The sequence below is a fragment of the Gadus morhua genome, chromosome 14 (assembly GCF_902167405.1).
Source record: "Gadus morhua chromosome 14, gadMor3.0, whole genome shotgun sequence".
NCBI lineage: Eukaryota > Metazoa > Chordata > Actinopteri > Gadiformes > Gadidae > Gadus > Gadus morhua.
Window position 1 is genome coordinate 8,766,452 of NC_044061.1, and position 15,931 is coordinate 8,782,382.

The 15,931-nt window shown below is 43.6% G+C and overlaps 2 protein-coding genes across 6 annotated transcripts in view; one reads left to right on the plus strand and one right to left on the minus strand.

The window, feature by feature from the left end:
• Positions 1–662: 662 nt before the first annotated feature.
• gcfc2 (GC-rich sequence DNA-binding factor 2) lies at positions 663–10,128 on the minus strand. Its single transcript, XM_030376111.1, has 18 exons — positions 9,751–10,128; positions 9,494–9,595; positions 9,199–9,363; positions 8,680–8,913; positions 8,472–8,572; positions 7,840–7,988; positions 7,416–7,599; positions 7,129–7,252; positions 6,832–6,877; positions 6,529–6,629; positions 6,205–6,404; positions 5,767–5,911; positions 5,544–5,665; positions 5,208–5,284; positions 4,229–4,295; positions 3,683–3,829; positions 3,360–3,496; positions 663–1,218 (listed from the first exon to the last, which is right to left on the minus strand). Exons 1-18 carry the CDS (start codon positions 10,043–10,045, stop codon positions 1,086–1,088), a joined length of 2,529 nt encoding a protein of 842 aa, XP_030231971.1. The 5' UTR covers positions 10,046–10,128; the 3' UTR covers positions 663–1,085.
• A 414-nt stretch (positions 10,129–10,542) lies between these two features.
• The window catches only part of itsn2b (intersectin 2b), a 33,629-nt gene continuing 28,240 nt past the window's right edge, over positions 10,543–15,931 (plus strand). Inside the window, exons 1-4 of one of the 5 annotated variants that reach the window (XM_030376108.1) lie at positions 10,543–10,820; positions 15,006–15,098; positions 15,626–15,718; positions 15,865–15,928. In XM_030376108.1, coding sequence (XP_030231968.1) covers positions 15,092–15,098; positions 15,626–15,718; positions 15,865–15,928 — 164 coding nt within the window. In that variant the 5' untranslated portion in view covers positions 10,543–10,820; positions 15,006–15,091. Of the gene's footprint in view, positions 10,821–12,576; positions 14,407–15,005; positions 15,099–15,625; positions 15,719–15,864; positions 15,929–15,931 lie in introns of those variants that run through there. The other 4 variants (XM_030376106.1, XM_030376109.1, XM_030376107.1 and 1 more) reach the window with 4 other exon arrangements.

Genomic DNA, 15,931 nt, shown 5'->3' on the forward strand with positions numbered 1-15,931 from the left:
AAGAACTTAAAGCTGTGTTGTGCCATGCAATCTTTTACACTCTGAACCCTGAAGTTCAGAGTGGCTGCATGACGTGGTTCAACTTGTATCTGTTCTTTGGTCCCTGAACCAGCCAGGGCCAGCAGAGACAAGAGAAAAGGGGTTAACAATATGAAGTGAAGAGCCTTCAACGTCATTTAATGAATATGGGGATTATTTCTGAAATGTATGGTCCTGTGTTGGCGGTCATGTCTCTGAAAAGTATTATAATCACTCTTTAAGAATATATATTTAAGTGGTGAATATCTGGGAGTTTTTTGTGGCATTTTCCAACCATTACTTTATCTGCACAATACTGGGAAGCAGACATGTATCTTCAAACATATTTTATAATTTTTTGCTGATTTATTTGTATGCATGAACTATGATTACACTGGACAATTTAGCAATATATATTTATTATGAGTCTTCTATTCTGCTATGATTTGTAAGAAGAAATGGGAGATAAAAATCATCTCACTGACTTGTGCACTTCAATGTTACTATTCCTTTTGAATTTAAATTTAAGAACAGTGTTTTGATCTCCTTTATGCAGTTGCAACCAAAATGATCTACTACGACCCTTGTCTGAGAGATTCCTTTAACCCTCTGCATTGCTAAATTACTCAATTAAAATACAATTGTAAAATGTAATGCATCAAATCATTTATTTGTCATGTTTGTCTCATACATTTACCTGCTGTATACAATATATAAAAAAAGACCCACTATTACAGCAATTGTCAGGCAATGAAAACAAATGGTGATCAAGACAGCTCAATATGTTAAAAAGTGATATTGTTTTGTTCGCTTTCTTCTTCAGACACATCATGCTAAGTATTGCAGGTGGAAAGTTGCCATCGCAAATAATCATTCCTATATAAAAGTATGAGGTGACCTGCATTGGACATTGGGTCACGTTTGATCTTCCAGATGCTTCTAACCAATAGCGGCTACTAAATACAGGCAATGCATCACAACGGATGGAAGACCTTCCTACCAACCAGCTCAAAACATAGCACTCCGACGTTGTCACATTTAAGAACGAGTAGTCGACGTCTTGCAGTTCATATGGTGTCTGGATTGGTGAGTTGGTGAGTGTAGATGAGGTCTTGGTAATTATATTTCTCTGCAATGGTCATGATGGGGTCATAACAGCGTATTCTACTCAGCACCTTCAGAACACTGACCATGGCAGACCTACACGGGGGTAACAGAGGCCGAATTAAGTGCGGAGTCTTCCAACACATGACTTGAATGATTCACAGAAATGCATCTGCATGCTTAAAAAATGGAAATAATACTGTTCAAAAGATAAATGAGAATTAAAAACATGATATCTATCTATATATATCTATCTATCTATCTATATACGTCATTGGAGCAAATTACCTAGTTCTCTTTGGCCTTAAAGTGAGTGTCTACCTAAGGCTGTCACGGTTGAGGAATTTTCACCGCGGTGAAAACAGGGGGCACAATATCGCGGCAGGCGATATTATTGCACAATTTTTTAAAATGCCGTTTAAGCGAGATAATGCACATTTAAATTCAAAACACACCCGTAACCGGAGTTTTGTCAGCGAACTTTTCGGACACAACGGAGCTGAAGGTTTGTGTGGAACCAGTTGCCATGGAGAATGGTTTGATAGTTATGACGAAGAGGGAACGCTCCGTTCACTTGCATGGACAGAGTCTCTGGATGCTAAGCAACCTCAACGTCTTGGCGGACTATTTCTCTGCTGATACGAATGCTGGAAACACACCAGACACACCATGTGAAGTTATTTAACCCGATTATTGTTATTTATATCAGAGATTATTTAATCAAACCCGATCTAAGCTCTATCACCCAAACACGGCGGTGTTTGGGTTTCCTACCTCGGACTCCAGCGCAGCCACGGCCGACAACTATCTTTATTCTGGGTGGAAATAGTAACATAGTTACGCCATTAAATGCGTTTATGGAAACATTTTTAGCGAGAAACGTGCATTTTACTTTCATAATGTTCGCTCGGTGAATGTGAAGGATGTTTGGTTTGATAGTTATGACGAAGAGGGAACGCTCCGATCACTTGCATGGACATGGACTCATCTAGCTGCGTTGGAAGCGTTGAACCACCACACAATGATCAAGCGTCAGGTTAGGCGCGTTAGTTCACCATTACTAAATTAATGAACGTTAATGAATGGTTATCATGGCAACGCACGTTTCATTCTAGAATTCCACGGTCAGTTTCATGAACGCGCAACCCGCACCAGGTCATATCATATGCGGTGATCGCGATGGCCCATTATCTACCGCAGTGTGCTCTAAATATCGCGATATTTCATTTTTGCGATTATTGCGACAGCCCCATGTCTACCTGACAATGTAATTTAAAGAACATTTCCAACCACTTGTTTTTGCACATTGTGCTTTGTACTGTATATATACATATATATACATATATATATATACACATATATACATATATATATACATATACATATACATATACATATACATATATATATACATACATACATACATACATACATACATACATACATACATACATACATACATACATACATACATATATATATATATATATACATATATCTTGAAAATGTAATCAAGAATGCTAGTTACCTATAATCTGTTTTGCAAAAATGCGGATATACATCCATCCATATTTTCATATATATGCAAACATATGAAAAACAAATTAAATCGTCAATGTCAGTTCTAGCTGGAATCGGGACTGACCAATGGCTGTGCCACTATGATAACATCCCCTGCCCCTTTGACCATGTTCAGCCCTGTGGGAGAATGTGTGGATGGCTGGTTTAAGCAGCCTCACCTGGCAGAGTTATTGGACTCTGGGTGAGGCTGCACACCTGTTTACATTGAGTAATCAGTGTGCACAGGTTACAGACTTTGCTACAACCACCACTAGTTAAAGTGGTAGGAAAAGCAACAGAACACAAATTGCCTAAAATATATTCCTGAACCAGGGGTTGAGGTAAAAGGGCTGCTGAGGTAAAGCGTTGTGTTTGTGTCTAAACAAAGGCAGTGCTTGGAAAAGAGGGGTCCTGTTTTCCATAGAAAATCAAAAACAATACCGCATGAACACACCGAAACCAGAATCAGGATTTAAATAAGGTGGTGAAGACATAGTGTCCAGTGTTCATAAATAATGTCTTGGCCACTATAACAACAGGCTACTGCCCATGTGAGCATGCCCGCCCCTATTGGTTCAATGCTAAGGAAAGCAGTGGAAGTCAAATAGGTGTTTGGGTTTCACGGTTGCATGGTAATCACATCAGATGAGCCCTCAGCACGATCCGAATGGCCTTACCTTGTGTGGGGCTCTTCGGGGGGCTGCTCGGTGCAGACAGAGTGGGCAGTCTGGACCAGATGGTTGGTGAAAGAGTGAAGCTGCGGTGGGCACACACTTTCTCCGGTAAACCAAGAGAGGGGAAGACTGCCTGCTATCTGCAGACCGAGTTGAAACAAGGAAAGGGTAAATTTAGAGGGGAGGAAATATACAGATTAATGAACCTGGTGAGTATATCATAAAAAAAAAAAGCAGGAAAAAATACAAACAGGCAAAAAGACGCATTCTTGCGCACACAGGCACGCATAAAGACTGACACGCGTATGTGTGCTATATATAGTGACCTTGCTGCATGCAGTCACAGTGGAGCTGGCTGGGCTCTGGTTGAGAAGGGTCATCATCAGGTATCTGTTCAGCAGCTTGTCCAGCATCAGCTCCTTCAGCACAGACTCAGACAGCAGCGTGTCCCACTTCCCCATGTTACCTAGCAACTAGGACACACACAAGGACAGACACACACACACACACGTTTGGTTGTATGTATACGATGATGTAACATGCTTTACATCATAAAGTTCAGCAGTATGCCATCATATCAGTACAATACTTTTAAAATTAATAATATGCTTGCATTAGGCATTATTCCGTTTTATTGTCCATATGTAATGCTGGCTTCTAGACTTTATCCCTGCACTGTACTTATTTGCACTACCATCATGTCACACATTCTCCAAGAGCATATTTTTTATCATCCATGTGGATATTTTATTTAATTCTATTATCTTGAATATGTACGCTGTGTGTGACGTGTACAAGCTACTGTGACTTTCCCCTGGGGATCAATAAAGTATTCATCTATCTATCTATCACACCATTCTAGTGAGCTGTACCTTCACCGCGGTCCAGAACTGTTGGTCACGGAAGAGACACTGAGGGGACATTCGGTCTTCCAGAAACCTGGAATTGAATGCACACAAACAAGGGAAGTGGAATGAATGACTGTCAATTTCATATCGGAGTCAGTAAGGTAATGACTAAAAAGTTATTGAGATGCTTGAGATCAACACGCTGACCAGGTAGCACCCCAGAGAAGCCTGTTCTACTGTTCTACATATCATAACATCTCTCTCTCAACCCACTTTACGGCCTCTCTCCACACAATATATTTTAGTCATAGTAATTCAACAAACAAAAAAGGACAAGATCAAGAGGCAATTCCAAAGAAGCAATCCAGAAGTGGATCATTCGTTGTGGATCCGGGTCCGTGAGGTTAGGAGCTAGTGTCCATAAGAGTGAGCATACAACCACTGAGGTCGAGGGTCATTTAATAGGCTGAGAAATTGACTAATGGTGCCGTTTTGCTGCTGTTTCAAATTCATTCAATCATTGCTAGAACTGAAGAGCTTGGAGTTCAACCTTTGTCTCTGGACCTTCCAGGCCATTAGGGAGGGGTACTTGATGAACACATAGGGAGTTGATCAATTCCATTGATGAATCAGATTTTAAATGTAATCAATTTTTTTTAGCACTTTCATCATTATTTGTTTGCATCATTATGGTTTGCATAGAAATGGGTAGACATGAGTACACAATTCCCAAATCTCTTTTCACAGCTGGTATTCAAAGAGTTTTTGCTGTCGAAACTGTGGTCTGATCGCATTTCCCTTTCTCTGCGATCTGAGCGTCTGCCTTTGCATTCTTTTTTCATTACCCTACTCACCAAGGTAACTGGATATACAGACTGAATTTCTATCCCGGAGAGAGTGAGAGAGAGAGAGCAAGATTAGCGTGAAAGAGCCGCTTTGAGTGCATTTCATATAACACCTGACATGTACACATAGATACTTTATAATGAGCCCGTCGACTCACTTTTTAGGGTACAGAGGGATGAAGACATCTTCATCGACACAGCTTCTCAGCCTGGTCACCAGCACCTCCACCAACACCTGCATGGAACACAAAGCTACTTCATTACCCCTGCACTGCCTTTCAAAAGCTGGGTGGTTGTTTTTATTTCCTACCAGCAACCCGGAAGCACTATGATATGTGAATCGATCTGTGGTCGATATGTCGAATATCAAATTGTCTTTAGTTTTTTTAACATGGATACTTGAATATACTATTCAAGGTAAATAATGCCCGGCTGCCCGTCCTTCATGTTGCTGAAGTAACAAACGCATTGTACGTTTCGGTATGGTGCTTTACCTTGGCCGGCTTGCTACGCTCTCCGCTGAAGACAGAGTAGTCCTCGTTCAGCTTGTGGCAGAGGTCCGAGAGATGGGCCGTCTGTCCGAGAGACAGCGGGTCCCACACCAGCTCAACGTAGGCTGAGCGCAGGAAGCGCACAGCGGAGACACGGTCAATGACAAATGGAAGGCAGTCCGAGCGTTTCTGTTGCTGGATGAATGCGACAGAAGCCGGTTATCACCTGTTATCTTTGGCAGGACCGTCTTCTCTATGACACTGGGCAGTGTTTTGGTGTCCGAGTCCTCTAGCTCTTCGTAGCCTTGGCCGTGACAGAATGTCTCCACCGCTAGGTACCAGGGAAGCGCTTCGAAGTCGGCACAGACATCCTGAAACACATACCCACACATGCCTTTTAAGCTTCATCAACTCATATGATACAGCATTGATCGGCATCAGTCGTGCGTGCGTGCGTGCGTGCGTGCGTGCGTGTTTGCGCGTGCGTGTGTGTGTTCGCGCGTGTGTGCGTGTGTCTGTGTGTGTGTGTGTTCGCGTGTGTGTGCGTGTGTCTGTGTGTGTTCGCACGCGCGTGTGTGTGCGTGTGTGTTCGCACAAACACGCGTGCGTGCTCGCGCGTGTTTGGGTTCGCTCGTGTGCGTGTGTGCGTCTCATTTCCGTTTACCTTCAGTGGGTCCCATGCCAGCATCTGATGGCGTACCAAAGGGCTGAGCAGCTTGGGCAGACACAGGTTAATGTAGGCGTTGTGATAGGAGTCCGAGTAGGCACCTCTCCAGTCCACGAAGCGGGACAGGATCTTCTTAATGTCTGAAAAGTCTTCCTGGACGTCGGAGAACACAGTCTGGGCCCGCAGAAGAATATCAGCTGGGGGGGAAAAAAACGGAATACGACAAAAGAAAGAGACGTAAGGAGAAATAATAGATTATGACACGAAGGTGAACGTGTTGCTAAACTATGATTATGTGCTGTTCTGCGTCATCCGGCTCACCCCTCGTCTTCTGCAGTCGCTCCTCTTCCTCAGATGAAGGCTGCATGTCTTCTGGTATGTCGCTACAGACCTTCACACCTCCTTGCTCATAAGTCACCTCTCTGAAACGCGTAGGAAACAAGAGTGGAGGATAGGTTGAAAAAAAAATGAACAATGAACCTCAAGATATCCACTTTAATTCACATAGTTGGACCAATACAATTAGTATTCTAAATGCGTCAGCTTTCAGATCGATACAACATGAAAATACAGGTTTTTAATCATTTCCAGTAAAATTTGACGGTAAGCACTAGACACACTCACCCCTGAGTCCCATCCGAGGAGTCTAGGCCCTGCTCCTTGGTGCCATCTGGGGAGGAGAACAGGAAGAGATGAGACCGACTCAAGAACCCCATGGACCCAAATGAGTAGAGCCGTTCCTCAGAGGGCCCACAAACATACGGACACGGACACAGACACACTTCCTCCAGCCAGTCAAGCCTTTTGTTCATAATAACTGCCAATTAAACTTTTTTTATTTATCCTTAAATTCCCTTCAGTGATAAATAAATCTGCTGTATCCATCAATGCATTGACGTGCACATGTCGGTGGCTACTCACGGGTGAGCTGCTGCAGGTGAGCGGCCCGCTCTCTGACACTCTTCCTCCGGTCTGCCAACAGTGACTCCATCTGGTCTGCCAGGAGAGTGTGCAGCTCCAGCTCCAACAAGTTGATCTCCACCACCTGCAGACACATGAGGCCGCATGGCACACGGACGGCTCACTTTCCATGGATGAGATTTTGTACCAAAATAAATATAGGAAAAGATTAAACATTAAATAATAATAATAATAATACCCAAACCCGACAATAACACTAGGTTGATCCACTTGCTGTGAGCTCTGACCTTCTCCTGGAGACACTCCACCAGGTTGTTGGCGTACTGGGTCATGGCCCTGTAGAAGCAGAGCTGTTTGTCCGAGGCGCTGCCCTCCAGGTTCTCCATGGAGCTCCTGGCGTTCTCCACGTCCCCCTCCATCCTCCTCAGCTCCGCCTGCCGCGCTCGGTGCACCTCCTTCAGCGACTCCAGCCTGGACGGAGGAGGAGGAGGGGGGCAGAAGTGGAATTTAGCCTTGACCGCACTTTCCCTGAGGCGAGCTTCGCCGTAGCATGAAAGGAAACGGAAGATCTTGGTGACTTTGAACTGAAGTCAGCGTGTAATTTATTGAACCAAAAGGGGTCTTTACTGGCTTACTGAAATGTGATTACAAGTGTAGCATTAATTTAAATTAGGATGAACGCAGAGCTGACGGAAAGTAGCGTTTACTGACTTTCCCTCAAGCCTCCGTTTCACCAGTGAGACGGTGACGGGCGGCAGGCTCTCTGGGTAGTTGAAGCCGGCCTTCTTCTGCCTGTGTTGGTTTCTCCTCCTGCTTCTGCTGCTGCTGCTGTAGTTGCTGGCTTCACTGCCTGAAGGACTCTGGTGAACCAGGGATGGTTCATGTTAACATTACAGGGGATTTTAATATTACACAAGTTCTGAATGAGATGCAGTGAGATTTAGTAGTGAAATTATTTGCAAGAACAATTCATGGCTACTCTGAACGGGATAGAAATCATTTAATGCTGAAGAATCCGATTTAAAATGATTAATCTTAAGTCTGATAGCGGGCGTTTGACTTTCTTTCGCTTCATTTTAGTTCTGGAGGCCAATGGTGTTGCTGGGGGCTGACAAATGTTAGCGCATAAATGGCAAATGCAAACTTGGCCAGCAGTAGTAATAGTAAACCAATCAATACTGTGTATATATCAATATTAGTATGAACAATGTATTATTGGCTTGATTATCATTGATTAGTGTTTCGTATGAGCTCCTCTTTATGCTAGGTGCCAGTAGTGGTGGCCGGCCATCTACCGTTCCAAACCAACTCATAAACAATGTCTAGTGAAAAGGCCTCCCTACCTGTTCACCTGGACGTCTTTTGAGTCCCTTGAAAATCTGAGTCTCCTCCCAAAGTTTCTGCTCCTCTTCCTCAGAGTCAGATTTACTTTCATCACTGCTTCCTGTCCCAACACACAAGACACGCAATGACACAGCTGCGCAACTAACATAGGCCTTCACGGAACCAATGTGCGAAAATGACATAACTTGCCCATCACTTTTCCCTTACCAAGTTTCTCCGCAATCCTCTCTCGAACGCTCTTCGCACGCGGGGCAAACTCAATCCTTCGCTCGCAATCATCCGGTTCGTAGTCGTCGCGGTCGCTGTCCCTGCTGCGGCGATCTGGGGTGCTGCCAGCAGAGCTCCGGCCATCCCTACCCAGGGAAATGAAGTCTTTCTGGGATCTTGCTTCTTGACGTTTCCTCCTGGCCGTTTTGATGGTTTTCGCACTGGGGATTATAACTACAGGGACACAGTACAGGCCGGGATCACGGACCAGCCCCTTTACATTGGGCTTTCAGCAGTCAGTGGTTGAATCTTGGAGACGGTTGGTTTATGATAATAATACTAACAACTGCATGAGAATCGATAAAGCATAGTTGTGTTGGCTGGAGAGTTGGAATGTGTTTGTCATTGTAAAAGATTGATAAGAAATATTTAGGACACTAGATTATACCACACATGAGCAATGATGAGTCCACTCTTTCAAAAAACATTACCCATTTTTTGACTCACACTAACACACACCTGGTTTGTAAGCAGAGTGATTAGAGGCTGGCGAGGAGGACAAACTTGAGAGCGATGATGTAGAACCATCACTATTATCTTCTTCATCAGGTGTGGGAAGGGAGGCTGGACTCGAAGAATCCTGCCTGGGTGAACCAGACGGCAGGGGAGCGCGTTGCACTGGACCTAGGGGGATATATGTCGGTAGTGGGTGTCCAAATAAAAAGGTATACGTTAATTATAAAACAATCTTGAGTCGCTTCTGCATCAGCAAGTCGCAGTATCAATGTTCAAGGGTAGGAACCCCGGTACATACGGCTTCTGTGGGTATTCTTCGCTGATGATCCTTCTTTTCTTTTGGCTTGAAAAACGATTGCTTTGTCGGATGACTTCCTTAGCTTAAACTCCGCTCCCTCAGCTAAGTAAAAACACAATAAACGACAAAGATAATACAATTATTTTTGGGGAAGAAATATCTAAAAAAAAGAAGTAGTGTAGTCTACTCTACTGCATGAAGAGCAGTGTTACAAGAATGTTATCAGACACCATCCATATTCATCACCCTATATTTACCGTCTTTGTCCTCGGAGAAACTAAGCACAGCGCTTGCTTTCTGTTTCTGCTCAGTAGAATGTCTGCTGTCAAGAGCATCTTCTCCTTCGCTCTGAGCCGACTTTGGCGGCGTCGTTTCTTGCTTTGAACTGCACGATATACCGCGGCCTTGTGAACTTTGAGACGGCTTGGTCACCGCGGAGTTGTCAAGAAGCTTCTTCTTTTCGTCTTTGTTTTCAATTTTATGTTCATCCTCTTCCTCGCTTGATTCTCCTTTTCTTTGCCGAATGTTCCTTCTTGTTTTTTTCTTAAACATTTTTTAAACGAGCAGGTGTTGATGTTGATACACACTTGTGTGGACAAACTGCTTTACGGCACTTTTGAAAACCAATCTGTCGTAAAGTAGTCAGAAACCTGGTAGACTTTATGCACCGCCCTGTGTGGATGAACTGGGTTCTGCAGCCTCTAATTATACATACATGGTCTGTATCCCTTAAAAAATACAAAAGAGATCCTGTCAATCAAATTATAAAATGAACAAATCACGTGCACTATTTATTATAAATAACATAAAAGGATATATACTATTCCAAAGTATTGTAATGCTGATATGATGGGCTCCAAAAGAGAAAATAGTCCACTCAAATATTTCCAAAGTCCCTTCCACCCAAAAGGCAACTGTATGAAAAGTGACACAGTATTAATACTTATTTGGAATAATTTCCTCCTGTATTTTTCTTCTCTCTCTCTCTCTCTCTCTCTCTCTCTCTCTCGCTCTCTCGCTCTCTCGCTCTCTCTCTCTCTCCTCCCACTCCGTTCTTGGTTTTACTGCTCCCCATCCATCCGACTCGAATACGAGTACGCCATGTTGTTTGTGTGACACGAAACTGTCAGCAACAGGCTCGTAGGCAACTTCAGTAAACGTTCCCCGAGTAGTTCGTGTTCTACTTTAATATAACATCAATACTTAACCTGCGAGATCCTTCAGGATTATTGGATTGCAGCATTGGTTCGGAGAGAGATTGGAAGTTCATGGTGTTTGCTAGAAATGAGAGAGGTACGAGCCCGAAACTGCCTATTCAAGCATAAGTGTAAGTTTGACATTGTTATTAAATACTGAGATATTGGAGCTATGTAAACAATAAACAGGATTGCGTTTGAGGTTGTCTCCAACCGTTAACAATTAAAGTATAGTTCAGCTTTTTGTAATGTACATTTTGCCTTCTTGGAAGGTTGATACCAAGCTCGAAATAATTCCTCCTAGTAACCATTCACTAGGAGTTGGAGCAAAATAAGGTTTTTTCGAACATGTAGGCTATGTTTCTGTTTGATTATGATGTACACATTTGACGTTTCTGTAATTGAAACAGGTTTCAATTACAGAAACGTTGCAAAGATTCCTAAATACCTCCAAACAAGTTGAGCAGGTAGCAGGTCATGAAACTTGCTAGTGGTTGGGGAATGTCACCTATGGGTTTATCTGAGTGTGTGTGCGAGTGAGAGAGAGAGAGATACATGAACTAGATTGTTATCGATGTGAATACGGTCCTGCATGGTTCTATTCTAAGTACTACCGGCGTCGGATGACGTCTACAGTAAGCTGTGGTTCTAATCAATGAGGATCCTGGACTGAATGCATGTCTGTCAGGTGCTGATGTCATATTGGGGTAGCACGTTTGGCTAGAGTTTGGCTGTCTCTGTGTTGTTCTTATTTAACACACTACTCCATGTATGTTTTCGGTATCTCAGGCATAGACGTGCGGAAGAGCCTGCAACATCTAGTGTTTAACTGGATCGTAATTCTACCCTGTAATGCCTCTGGTCTAGTCAGTGAGATGTGCATCACACAGTACTCAATAACACGATCTGATCACCACCTGTAGTCACCTCCTTTTCCTCCTTTAAAAAAAACAAAACGATAAGCAGTGCGGTGTATCTACCATGAAGTGTAGTTATGACATCTGCCCTGCAAATGAATCAATAGCTTCATAGCTATAGCTAGCTGTCATGTAACTGGTTTAGCCCTTCCCAACTCCCTTAAGAACATACAGTTGATACCTTATAAATATTACTTTCGGACAAACTTCAACTTTCAGAAATAAATCATTTGTTCAATGTGTATCGGTAGTAGTCAAAGTGTATTGCAATACTTTATTTTGTAAAGTATTATTTATTTCATGCCACAATCACTCAGGAGTATAAATCCTGTACTTTGAATTCCCAATAAATCAGAAAGAAACCATATGTCTAACCTCTTCCTTTTATGGATTAGCCCGATCAGGACAGCTCAACACAGAACATTAGTGGTTGTGTCATTCCTTGCCTCTTATGAATACAATACAGATAATGGCAAACATTTATCAATCCAAATCTGACACAATGCTTTTAGCCTGCATTGAGGCCTCTTTAAGAAAGGCATGCGTGAGGGCGGGTAGCACATGCAGCACTTGAGAAAGTCTTGAAGGGGACTGACAAGAAAGGCTTCTCTTTCACAACGCCTACCTGGCGGCTAGCTGGAAGTGATGATGGGAGAAACGCACATTTTCTATACGGTGGAGGGAAGATAACCTAGGGAAGTGACCCCCACATAATAGCATTATTTTAGGTGCAGATGTCCATTGTGCATGTGGGAAGTGGCTAGGGTTAGTCATTTCAAGCTGTTTGAAAACCTGTGGTTTCCTGTGTTTTAGTGATATCACAAGTAGGAGTGTCCACCTAGATGTATGATGGATCCAACGCAACATTTGCTACAGTCCGCTGGGTAGGCTGGTAGACTGATCTATCCAGCATACATCTAGGTTGAAACTCCCACGTGTGTGTGTGTGTGTGTGTGTGTGTGTGTGTGTGTGTGTGTGTGTGTGTGTGTGTGTGTGTGTGTGTGTGTGTGTGTGTGTGTGTGTGTGTGTGTGTGTGTGTGTACAAACACTGGTTCCCACTTCTGGTTCATAGGAAATACATTTTTAGTGTGCACAATTCTGTAGCGTAAGGCCATAATTAACGTAATTGTTCAACATCCGCCATCTATATTTAGTCATGTATTTTTAAGCATCAGATGGGCTAGTCTGGTACACCACACCCGTGACACCAAACATCGACGGCATCGATATACCATGGATAACTTGATTGTTTTAAATGAACAGCCTGCTGTAAGTCATTACTTTTGGTAGATCTGGGGCCAGTTCTCTGGTTTATTTTGTATGAATATAAGCGAACAGATTAGCCAGCAGCATTATACGTGCAAGTGTTGATGGGCCTTTTATGTGGTGTTCAATATGACTCAGGCTAAATGTGATCATACAGCACACTTATCACTGTGCAAATACACAGTCTCCAAGTATGGGTGTCACCAACCGGCTCTGTTCATTTGGTAGCCAAAGGCCTCTACTCAGACGTGTGAGTCTGGGCATGTGTATGTGTGTGCGTGCGCACATGTGTCTGTGTCTGAAGGGGTTTCCATTATGTGAATTTGCATTACATTTGCAAATTGGTAACTCCGCCAAGACAGTCCCTTTGTCAAACATTCATCCATCCATCCAATCTCCACCAGCTAGCCTACCGGGTTCTGGAAACAATGAAATGTTTCCGTCCGTCTGTTCAAAGTTATCTACCAGCTTGTTGCTACTGCTATGCTTGTTGTAGCTTGTCTTTACTTTTCTTTGTTTTCACACGCTGGCTGCCTAAGCAGACATGCATATACCTGGCCAGGTGAGGACCTGAGTCAAATTCCCACTGGTTCTCCAGGTCAGTTTAGCCTTCAGGCCTCTGTGGTCCTGGCCTGAGAAACACAGACATGCACATACTTAATCAACAACACATATTGCGTTTGATTAATGAAGAATTTAGTATAAAATATAAAAAAGCAATCATAAACATTAACGTGTGTGTGTGTGTGTGTGTGTGTGTGTGTGTGTGTGTGTGTGTGTGTGTGTGTGTGTATTTTTGACCAGTGTACTGCAAATGAAAATTAAGAATTAAGTAAAATGTTGCCAGGGAGTAGTAGAGCCTCTGATGTTATTCACTGCACCCACTGCTACGTGAGATGGCTAGAACTGGAGAAGATATGGAGGCGGAGGAGGATTTGACTGTGTAGGAACAATAGTGGGAGAGTGACAGATGGCAGGCAGTGGAGTCCCCAGTTCCCACTCCCTGTCGGCCCTCTACTCCCCACTGGGTATCCAATCGTTAGTGAAATGACCATATTCACTTAAAACACATGACTGCGCCTTTCTCTCAATTTCTTTCTCTTTATTTCCCATTAGCCATTGTCCATATATTATTACACTGCGCCTTTTTATAACTAAAAGGTTAGTAATCAATAGTCTCCCTCCCCGGTCCAAAATATAGATTATTTTATCATGCGGGAGTTCAGGACCCTTTTATCCCGTCCCATGCCATCAAGTCACATCACAGCAATTTGCACTGCAAAAAAGCATGTCACTTCCTGCTTCCTGTTGCCAAAAACATTCCTCTGTCCGTGGGTTAACGTAGAGGAAGTGGTTAGTGTTGAGACTGGCATTCCATTCTTTGCCCTCCTCTGACCCGGTCATGTGACTCCAGAGAGATGACGGCAGGGAGGAAGTCATGGAAGAAGCAGGTGCTGAATACAGGACAGCCATGCAATGTGTAGGATCAGTTCTGCCAAGCTGCAAAGAAGGATCAGAGTACGTCTCCAGAAGGGTGCGTAATGTGTGTGGGCGTTTTAGTATCACCAAAAGAGTGAAAAGGTGGCAGGCAATATCCATGAGTAGAGTGTTTATCATATTGTAAGACAGTCAACATGCAGATTGACAGTCTGTCAACTTTATACACTATATCCTTTTCATAGACATGTTCCATAAAATGTTACTGTGTTCTGTTTGTGTTTTAACACACTACCTGATTCGTGCTGTTGTCTGTACACAGAGTGTGTGTGCCAGTGCACATATACAGGTTTTCTGAGGAAAGATTGGCATGTAGGACACAGTGTATTTGTCATAACATGGGTAAATGTTGTTCACATTGGGCTGAACTCTAATTAAATGTACGCTGATGGGGGATAGTATTGGAACACGTCCCACTGGCAGGGCAGCATGTAAAATGTTTGGGATGCGTCCAGCAAGCCCCTTTACTGGACAGAACAGGAGAAGCCCTGTTCAGCTCTGCTGACTGATCAGAATCTCTCTCTCGCTCTCTCTCGCACTCGCACTCACACTCGCATTCGCACTAGCTTTAGCTCTCTCTGCCTTCGTCAGAGACGGCATTGTTTTTCCATAGCTGCGGTATTGATTGATGTGCAGGCTGTGTTTGTGCGTTGCAGATGACTATGAGCAGTAGCTGAGGACACTAAAGGGAGATCCCCTCCCCATCTCTGCCCCCTGCAAAGATGAATGGTAAGTACTCTGCTCTGTGTGTACACAAGCATGTGAGCATCAGCAGAACAGAGCCAAACTCTCACTGCTCAACTCTTACCCAAGCGTTCGATAGTTTCATACACTGTGTGTGTGTGTTTGTGTGTGTCTGTGGGTTTGGGGCATTCATTTCTGTGCCTGCATGTGGTCTGTCCGCCAGTGCCTGTGTTTGACCGTACATGGTTGTATCTGTGTGTACACTACTGTGTGTTCGCTGCTACTAGACCAAACATTGTACATATTTGTCTGTTTCATTGAATTATGGACTGTTAGCTGTGAGTATCAGACAAGGAGAGAGACAGAGAGGGATATTATTGATTTACCCAAGTGGATCTGAATGTATGAATATGGAATAAATGGCTATCGACTTATGATTTCTAATTTGCTAAATTCTATAGCATATGTTCTGTGTGTGTTTGTGTGTGTGTGTGGTGTGTGCCTGTGTGTGTGTGTGTGTGTGTGTGTGTGTGTGACTCTCGCTCTCATCTGTGTGTGTCTCTCCCTAATAGGTAGCCTTGGTAAATGGGCGATTTCTCCAGAGGAGAGGAACAAACATGACCAGATGTTTGACACCCTCCTTCCTGCCATGGGCTACATTACAGGTAAACACACACGTACACGCACGTACACACACACACACACTCACTCACACATGCACACACACTACCAGCCATGGGAAACATTTCAGAAAGAAATTGTAATGGTGTTGGCTCATCCGTGTTCTCTGTGCTGTCGGTCCGCTCTGCAGGAGAGCAGGCACGGAAGTTCTTCCTGCAGTCTGGCCTACCTGGCTCGACGTTGGCAGAGATATGGTG